Source organism: Chelonoidis abingdonii, chromosome 3 (genome assembly GCF_003597395.2).
Source record: "Chelonoidis abingdonii isolate Lonesome George chromosome 3, CheloAbing_2.0, whole genome shotgun sequence".
Classification (NCBI taxonomy): domain Eukaryota; kingdom Metazoa; phylum Chordata; order Testudines; family Testudinidae; genus Chelonoidis; species Chelonoidis abingdonii.
The window spans coordinates 203,070,524-203,080,108 of NC_133771.1; the positions used below are offsets into that span (position 1 = coordinate 203,070,524).

Below are 9,585 nucleotides of genomic sequence, written 5' to 3' on the forward strand. Positions count from 1 at the left end.
GCTTCCCACAGTGAGCCCGCCCCAGCAGGGTCCTGGGGAAGCCACAGGGTCCTGCACCCCCACTTTGCAGTTAGACGTGACTCTTAGCCAGCCAGTCAAACAGAGGTTTATTAGATGACAGGAACATGGTCTAAAACAGAGCTTGTAGGTATAGCGAACCAGACCCCTCGGCCAGGTCCATTCTAGGGGGCAGTGAGCCAGACCCCCACATCTGCACTTCACTCCTAGTCCCTAGCCAGCTCCAGACTGATAACGCCCTCCAGCCCCTCCTTCCCTGCTGAGTTCCTTTCCTGGGTCAGGAAGTCACCTGACCTCTTTGTTCTCCCACACCTTTAGCATCCCCTTGCAGGGGGAGAAGGGCTTGGCCATTAATTGCTAGGCGACAGAGAGTTGGCCAGGAACTGAGACCCTCCCACAGTATTCAGAGGGAACATTAAGAACAGCCCCACTTCGTCACAGTCAGACACAAGATAAAGCCGGACAAGACCAGTATTATTGTAATAACCCTGGCTTGTGCCAGGCAACAATCCTGCTCCACCTGTTGACAGGGAACTTCAAGGCCCTTCCAGTCTATCCCGAATTATTGACCCACCAGAGCAGTTGAGTCTGTCACCCAGACCCAAACTCTCTTCAGCTGACAGCGTGAACGATAGGTTTCTAATTAACTTCAAGCTTTCATGTTCAGCTGATGTAGAAACTATTTTAATTAATTTTAGGGAAGAATCAACTAGAAAATGGAGTGTGTTAAAATGTGTTCTCTATGTGGGCAGTTGAAAATAGCATACCTCCTTCATCAGACCCAGTCCAAATCATGCTTAATCTCAAAATTCCTGTTTTGTCTTTATATTCGATTAAACACTGTTTATCAGACATATTGGTTTTCACACTCTGGTTAACAATAAGTCAGTATTCACACGAGTCAGTAAAGGGATTTACCTAGCGATCCCCTGTGAAGGGTCTCCCTCCACTGTGGGATCTTAACTTGGTTCTCACACAATTAATTAAACAACCTTAGGAACCTCTGGGAGAATGTTCTTTATTTCATCTTTCAATATTTCATCTTTTTTGCCTCAAACCTCTTGCCCATAGGGCTGAAGCCGTGCTACAGACACTACTAGAAGATTTAGAAGTAAACAGAGCTTTGGCTTACTCTTTAGATAGGACAAAAAACTTTCAATGTTCTCCTATTTTCCTGTGCAGAAAATAAAAAAGGATAACCTGTTTCTTGACAATTGTTGTCTAGATGGATTAGACGCTTCATTCAGGAGACATACTTCTTTTGGCTTCAATACTTCTTCCCCAGGGAATTAAGTCTCTCACTTTACCAAGCTAAGGTGGTATTGTCTGCATATCTCAGCCTTACGCCAGTTATAGAGATCTGGAGAGCTGCTACTTGGAGGTTCGTCCGTACTTTTCACAGAGCAGCATGCCTTGGATCTAGCCTCTAGGTCAGATGCTCAATTTGGCAGTGCAGTCCTACAGTTGCGTTTTCATTAGAACTCCTTAGTCCATCTTCCTTTGAAGGAGTACTGCTAGCCAGTCTAGCCCACGAGTGGGAATGTGCAGAAGCCACTCGTGGTTACTTACTTGTAACAGAGGTTTTTCAAGATGGACTCTGCATATTCACACTCCCCACCCATCTTCTCCTCTTCCCTGGAGTCCTAATTAGGGTGACCAGATGTCCCAATTTTATAGGGACAGTCCTGATTTTGGGGGCTTTTTCTTATATAGGCACCTATTACACCCACCCCCATCCCGATTTTTTACACTAGCCATCTGGTCACTCTAGTCCTAATTACAACACAGGCAGTGGAAGGAACTGAGGCAGTGTGAGCGCCACTTCCCCATTTATAGCCTCGCCCCTCAAACATTCTGAAACAGTGAGGGTAGGGACGGGAGGGGGCATGTGAGCCCTTCAGTGGGCGTGGCTAGCTAAGGTTCCACCTTCAGAGCTGCACCAGCTGGCACATCCCATGAGTATGACTAGGCAGACTTGTCCTCGTAGAAGCTCAGTTACAAGGGAGTACTCTTCATATACTACAGTAAGCAAAACTGTGCCTGGCTGCTGGTGCATATCCATGTCAGAGAGGCATTACCCTCAAAGGTTAGACCATGAAAACAGATCCCTCTTCCCTTAAGGATAGGTGGACACTCACCTTAAATTATAGGAGGCAATGATGGACCCATGACATGGGAATAATATACAGCTCTCTGATCCGGTGTAGCCAACTATATGAGCTTAGCCTACAGTCATCTACAATTAAACCCATGGTTGTCATAGTGGCCATGAAATCCTGTTGACTCAGAAATCTCATCATCCATTTGAATGTTCAAGTCACTGAGCACTATTAGTCTCTGTACTGTACCTCCAGTATCATTGCAGTGAGAATCACTTCACACAAAGAATTTACAGTGCAATAGGACAATAATTACACTGAAACCTATTCCAGCATAGCTTTAGCCCAAAACTCACATATGGAAATGCTGCATCACAAACATCAGCATTAGATCAGGAGTCATCCTGCACTTTTGGTTAGATGTAAACAACATGGCCTCACAAACAAAACAGGCAAACCACCTGCCAGCCAATCCCTCTTCGGTTCATGTTGCAGCAGTTGCACCAGACTCCTAATGCATCCAGCTAAAGTTTCAGTTATACATGCAAAGTCATCAGCCTCACTTTTATCAGTTCATGGATAGTCAATGTTTTATGCATTAACCAGAGATTTTTGTTTCGGCAACATGAGTAGGGTTAATAAATTTGCATAGGGAAAGAATAAGACAAAGAAAATTAAAATATAACAGTAGGTTCATCTGTTCCATTTGTGGTTGCGATCTAAGCAAGAAAAGAGCCTCTTTCTTTCAAATTCTCCTTTGTTACTTGTCTGATTCATTTTAGATTAATCTTTTATTTTGCTTTATTTCCAAAGGACATCCATTACCTTGCAGCAGATAAGGGTGAATTGGCACTAGCTGAAGTGGCAAAGAAGAAGGCTAACGACATTGATGCAGAATCAATAACTACTGGAGTTGGTAAGAATTAATGCTGTTTTTAAAAAGCCTTTTTTGTTTTAATCAATACTTGTTCTGCATCACCACGATGTTATACTTGTAGGGGGTTATTGGTTAATTTGAATTGTTTTCTTGGAAAAGGAGGTGGTGGTCTTTATTTATGGGGAAGAAGGGAAGCTTATGAAAACAGCATTGCTTTGCCTTTAGGTATAGAAGTGAGAATTGTGTCAATGTGCGGGCTGCAAAGCAAAAGAGAGTAAATCACCACAATTTTACAGAAAATAAGAAAAGAGGTTAATGAATTCCATGCCCATTGTAATGAGATCAGATGCAAAGGGTCCTGATCCTGAAATCCTTATTCACACAAGTAAACTTTGTTTATGAAGGACCAGGTTGTGGAAACCTTACTCACCTGGCTGAGCATTTACTCACTCAAGTAGTCTCGATGAAGACAATGGGATTCACTTTGTGAGGCCTCTGGAAGTACTCAGGTGAGATAAATGCTCTCCAGTCTGAGCCAGGGGGGCTTCACCATTTGGCTCTAAAGTAGGTCTGTTGTAGTCAATGGGACTTGGCATTTGAGTAAGAAATATCTATGTGAGCAAAGATTGCAGGACTGTGCCCATAGTTGGGCCACCAGAAGCTCGGCAGGCAAGGCAAAACAACTTGCACCTCTCTTCCTCTCGCAAAGGAGAAGTCTTGATCATTTCTTGTGTTTTCACTTAATCTCTTTAAAGAGATGTGTAAAGATATGGAGACTGTTCTGTTTCTTTAAATTTATAGCAGAGTTCAGAGAGCGGGGAAGTCAGGAGAAGATTCTAGCCAAGACCCCTATGTAAGAGAGAAAAAAAGAGCATAGCAGCCAGTGGTGGGCAACCTGCAGCCCTCCAGGATAATCTGCTGGCGGGCTGTGAGACAGTTTGTTTACACTGACCGTCCGCAGGCACGGCCACCCGCAGCTCCCAGTGGCCGCGGTTCACCGTCCCTGGCCAATGGGAACTGCAGGAAGCGATGCGGGCTGCAGGGACATGCTTGCGCCATTTCCTGCAGCTCCCATTGGCCGGGAATGGCGAACCGCAGCCACTGGGAGCTGCAGGCGGCCGTGCCTGCGGATGGTCAATGTAAATAAACTGTCTCACAGCCTGCCAGCGGATTACTCTGAGGGCCGCATGTGGCCCACAAGTTACCCACCACTGCAGCTTTATGTGTAGTATGTATAACACCATTTTCCTTATTCCAGTGCTGTTCTTTGATGAGTGTCAGAGCAAATCATCTCTTCTGTGATCCTTTCCTATTGTCACATGATAAGAGAGTGAGATGTTCTTGTGGTTAAGACATAGGCTTTGGAGTCAGAAAATTTGTGTGAACTTGGGCTGGGCAAGTTTTTTGAGGGGCCAGACTGTCAAAAATAGAAGATTATAACTGTGAGTTTACATTTGTACATATCTAATTGTGAATGCAAATGCCAATGTACATGCGCAAGTCAAGTATTTTTGTGTGCATGTGGCTAGTTCAATGCCTAATGGGCTATGTGTGTTTGTAAAAATCTGACTTGCATGGGCACATTGCATATTTGTGTGTATGAGTTAGTCAGGCACAAGTTTATATATGTAGTCGTATACACTTAATGCTACAAGTTTAGCCCTTAATCACGCTGAGTCTGTTTCATTAGCTGTAAAATAGAAATACTAATACGTAGAGATTTTATGTGGTTAAATTAATGCTTTTAAAGTGTATTAAGAATCTTGCATTGAAAGCCCTCTCTTTGTAACTGCTAATTATTATCATTTTAAAGTAAACTTCTTCATTGTAAATGATAAAGTCAGTCCATCATCTTTAACCATCTTTAACCATCGTCTTTAAGATGTTGTCATTTTCTGAATAATTAATATCAGAGTGGTTTAAATTTTTTAGTAAATGCAATGCCCCCCTGATAAATTGTAGCAAAGCCTCAGTATATTAATGGTGGGTTTGATTCAGTTTCTACTGACATCAATGGGAATCTTGCCATGAGCTCAGGAATTAGATAGGGCCCTAAGTACTTTAAAACTGAACTTTTGCATTATGCTGCTTTATTTTTAAATTTGTGACCCAAGGAAGAATCATTAGCAAATAAGGGTTTATGAGGCCTGGGCATTGTTTAACCACTCAAAATAAAAGCAAAATCAATGACCACCCTATATGTAAATTACAGTGTCAATGCAACACTAACTCTGAGAAGTGAATCATGCAAAAGTCGGAAGTGTCAGAGTTATAGTTCAAACAACAATCTTAACTCTGCCCCTTGGAGTGTATGTATTACAACAGTCTTTCATTACAAACCATGTATGCAATAGTACAAAATACTACATGTCCATTTAAGGGTGCATAGAAAAATTAAGTTACCAGCTGCCCCAGTGTATTGTGATTCCCATTTTTGAGAGATGTCAAGCATCAGGGGGTAGCTGTGTTAGTCTGTATCCACAAAAACAACAAGGAGTCCGGTGACACCTTGAAGACTAACAGATTTATTTGGGCATAAGCTTTCGTGGGTAAAAAACCTCACTTGAGATGCATCTGAAGAAGTGAGGGGTTTTTTTTACCCACGAAAGCTTATGCCCAAATAAATCTGTTAGTCTTTATGATGCCACTGTACTTCTTGTTATTTTTGAGAGACAGTCTGAATGTCCAGGCCGCTTTTATTGAGCTGGGTTTTAGCCAGCTCCCTTATCTGTTTTCTCTTCCCACCTCTTACTTTTCCTCTTCACCATCTTGTGATCCCCAGACCTTTCTTCCATCCTGTTTCCCACTCCCTGTTTCTCTCCATGCCATCTGCCTGCTTTCCTCTATTCTGCTATTCTGTCTCAACAGCGTTTGAGGCTTCCTAGATCAAGCCCTTCACTTGTAGTGCAAATTTCAATGAGAAGTCAGCAGTCAAAGCAAACAAACAGTGAGATGTGGAAGTGGTGCATCACAGAGGCAGCTGGGCCCAATTTCTATGCTAAGGTAGGGAAGGGGCTCTGTGAGGTGATGGTAAAATCAAGGGATGTCTCATGAAGGCCAGAGGATGAGCTCCCTCCCTAAATATTTGTCCCCCAAACCATTTCTGTACCAATCCCTCCCATCCACATTCCGTAATATGTACTCCCTCGCCCCAACTCACCCTCTCATATTCCACTCCCCAGTAACTCAAGCACTGTATGACCAAGCGCTCTCCCCTGATTGCAGAACTCTTGAGAGTACCACATTCCTTCTTCCGACAACCTCAAGTCACCAAAATCTTCCCATGAACTGGGTTGACACCAAACATGCTTCATTTTAGATGAAAACTTTTTGAGAAAGTTATAAACTGCTGAAGTTAATGATTTTGCGGGATAGTATCATCTTAACTTTAATGTATAGCACTGGTACTGCAGCCTTGAATAATGAGCTAATTGCTGACTCATCTTGAGCATAGCTCAGTGGAACATGGCAAAAGGCAGACAATGTTGCAAAGGAGGCAATTTTCCCTCAACGTAATTTCTGAATTTGTACTTCAACCGAGCTCCTTATATGGTCAGGGTTTGCCTTGCATATATCCAAGAAACAACTGTCAAAGGATCCTACAGCCAGTAAGAATGCCTAGATGATTCTGATGAAAACACTGTTGAACCATTGAAATTCCTTTGTGTTTCAGGAGGTAAAACACAGCTAGTTTCACTCAGAGTTTTGCAGGAGGAGAGTGGAGTCAGCTAGGCTCTCTGCTATTCCTTGCCCTTGATCTGGGCCTAAACAGACATTGTTAGATTAATTCGATAAAAGCTTTTTAAGAGAAAGCATTCTCAACGGATTTGATGTTTGAAATCCTATGAGAATACATCGTGTGGTATTATGAGATCAAAATAATGGCATTGTACACTTTCCCAGAGTAGAAATGCAAAGTCCTTCCCTTTTCTCCAACTCCAATTTGAACTGGAGACAGGTGGCCATGGATTTTATGTCTGTCTTTAATCTAGTTTTGGACCAAAGTTAAATTCTGTTGAATTACTTCCACAGTAGATCTTTAACACAAGCTTCTTGGCAAAGGCTCAGTGATTTCACTATAACCTTGTCCTGAAGCTTGTTCTGTACTCCTCAGTTAGCTGTATTGATGTGAACAATATAGACGTTTTTTAAAATACCCAGTAAAGAGAAATCTAGGCTTAGTAGTAGAGGATTTGTATTCGCTCTTGTACATACCCTACCAGAGCACAAATAACTAGATATTGTTTTATCCACTGTAGAAGAGCACATCTGCTCAATTCAGGAGCCTATAGATTGCTAATGTAAACCTCAGCTACAAAGAACTCACAAGGTACGATGTGTTAAGAAATGCCATGTTTAATAATGATCATGGAGGTAAAGAACTCAGCCATTCAAACATTATTGCACTCTGAATACCCAATGAAGAGCATATGTAGTAAATGTCAGAAAGTTTCCCAAGGCCGGCATCCAACAAATTACATTAGAGCCCAGCAAGATGAATTTATTTTAACCTTCAAATCAATAGCTTTCACCCAAAAGAGATTCATGTTGTGACAAGAAAGACAGATAAATGCTGCATAGTTCAAAGGCAAACTGTGAAGCCCTATACCTTTACTTAGAAATTAATTTAAAAAATATTTGTAGCTCTAATGTTTGGGCAACATTTTTAACAGTGGTACCTTAATCAAACAACCGGAGATGTGTTAATTCCACTGTTCTAAAAAGCCCTCTGGGCTGACTTACTTAGTGGTTCATTAGTTGACATGAAAAAAAAATGAGTTTTTTCCCCTTAAAAAAAAAAAGAAATATTTTTAAATACCCAGCTACAATGATACAGATATACTGGAATATTTCTTCTCATACACTATATAATAGGAGAAAGCTGGGAGGAGTAGCTACAAAGAACTCAGGCAGATCACTTCATTCTCAGAGAATTCCACTGGTTCCACTTGCATTTCAAAATCAAATTTAAAATTGCCCTCTTTGCTTTTGTAATTATCTGGAAACTTGCGTTAGCCTATCTTTGTAAAGTGCTTTGAGATCCTCTGATGAAAAGAGCTGTATAAAAACAAGGTGATGGTATTGTTCTTGTATTATTGTATTGTTACTATTATTAGATTGTATTACATCATGGAGATTTCTTTTAAACGAATGGTCTTCACAACACTGAGGATGGAATGGAGGTTAAGGATAACCTAGGCATGGCCCAATATCTAAATAATTACTTTGCCTCAGTCTTTAATAAGGCTAATGAGGAGCTTAGGGATGATGGAAGGATGATTCAGAGAATCCACCAGCTAGTGACGTGATGCTGCAGAGGAAGGAGAAAAACCTTCCAGGGTCTGCCAATTTGCCCCAGAGGAATTCTTCCTGACGCCCATTATGGCGATCAGCTAAACCTGAGCATGTGGCAAGACTCACTAGCAACGTCAGAAAAGAATTTTCTGCAGTACTCAGAATCCATCTCTCCTCTAGAATCCATCTACCTGACCATTGGGGCATATTTACCTGCTATATAATCAAGATCAATTGCCAAAATTAAAGCTGTCCCCATATACGATCTTCCATAGACTTATCAAGCTTAAGTCTTAAAGCAGATGTCTTTGCCCGAGATATTTTCCCTGGCAGGCTGGTTCAGAACTTTCAACTCTCTATGGTTAGCTAACTTCGTCTAATTTTCAAAGTCTAACTTCTAGTGTACAGTTTATGCCATTTTGTTCTTCGTGTCTACTTGTATTTAAGCTTAAATAATTCCTTCGTGTCTCTCTAATTTAATCCTGCTGTATATATTAAAGAGCAGCTATCCTCAAGCTCCTTTGGTTAGCTACAAGCCAAGCTCTTTGAGTCTCTTTTCATAAGACAGGTTTTCGCATTCCTCGGATGTCATTTCTAGTAGCTTTTCGTCTTGAAGTTCCAGTTTGGAATTCGTTTGCCTTTCTAAGACATTGGAGACAGAACTGCACACAATATTCCAATGAGGTTCACCAGTGCTTATATATCGGTACTTAAACTCCTTATATTGCTGGAAATCCCAGCTGATGCTCCAAAATCGGCATTAAGCTTTTAAACGCTATTATCACATTGGGCTATAGTCCTGTTTGATTCAAACCAATTCCAGGTTTTCCTCCTACTGTTGCTTCAACTGATGTGCCCATTTATAGACTAAAATCTTATTATTAATCCTAATGCATGACTTGGCTCTTCAACTATTAAATTTCATCCTATTACTATTTATGATACTCAGTTTACAAGGTCTCTAGATCTTCCGTATGATTCCCGACGCATCTCTGTGTTAGCACTCTCCCAGCTTTGTTCATCTGCAAAGTTTATTAGTCCATTCCGGTTTTTTGTGCAAGGTAGTAATAAAAGGTTAATGAGATTGGTCTCTCATACTGATCCTTGAGAAATCCACTATATCCTTTACCAGCCTGACAGTCACCTTCAGTATGCACCGTTGGAGTCTCCCTTAACCAGTTCCTTATCACATTTCATTTTCATATTGATCCCATCTTTTCCAATTTAACTAATATTTCCCATGTGGGAACTACGGTCAAATGCCTTACTGAAATATCGAGGTAAAATTAGATTCTA

At 41.3% G+C, this 9,585-nt stretch overlaps 1 protein-coding gene across 5 annotated transcripts in view; it reads left to right on the forward strand.

Annotated features, from left to right (window-relative positions):
• Positions 1-9,585, forward strand: part of WDPCP (WD repeat containing planar cell polarity effector) — a 244,455-nt gene that overhangs the window by 176,813 nt on the left and 58,057 nt on the right. For all 5 annotated transcript variants that reach the window (XM_032763269.2, XM_032763270.2, XM_075064464.1 and 2 more), the window contains exon 14: positions 2,931-3,033. In XM_032763269.2, the coding sequence (XP_032619160.1) occupies positions 2,931-3,033 (103 nt within the window). The remainder of the gene's footprint in view (positions 1-2,930; positions 3,034-9,585) is intronic.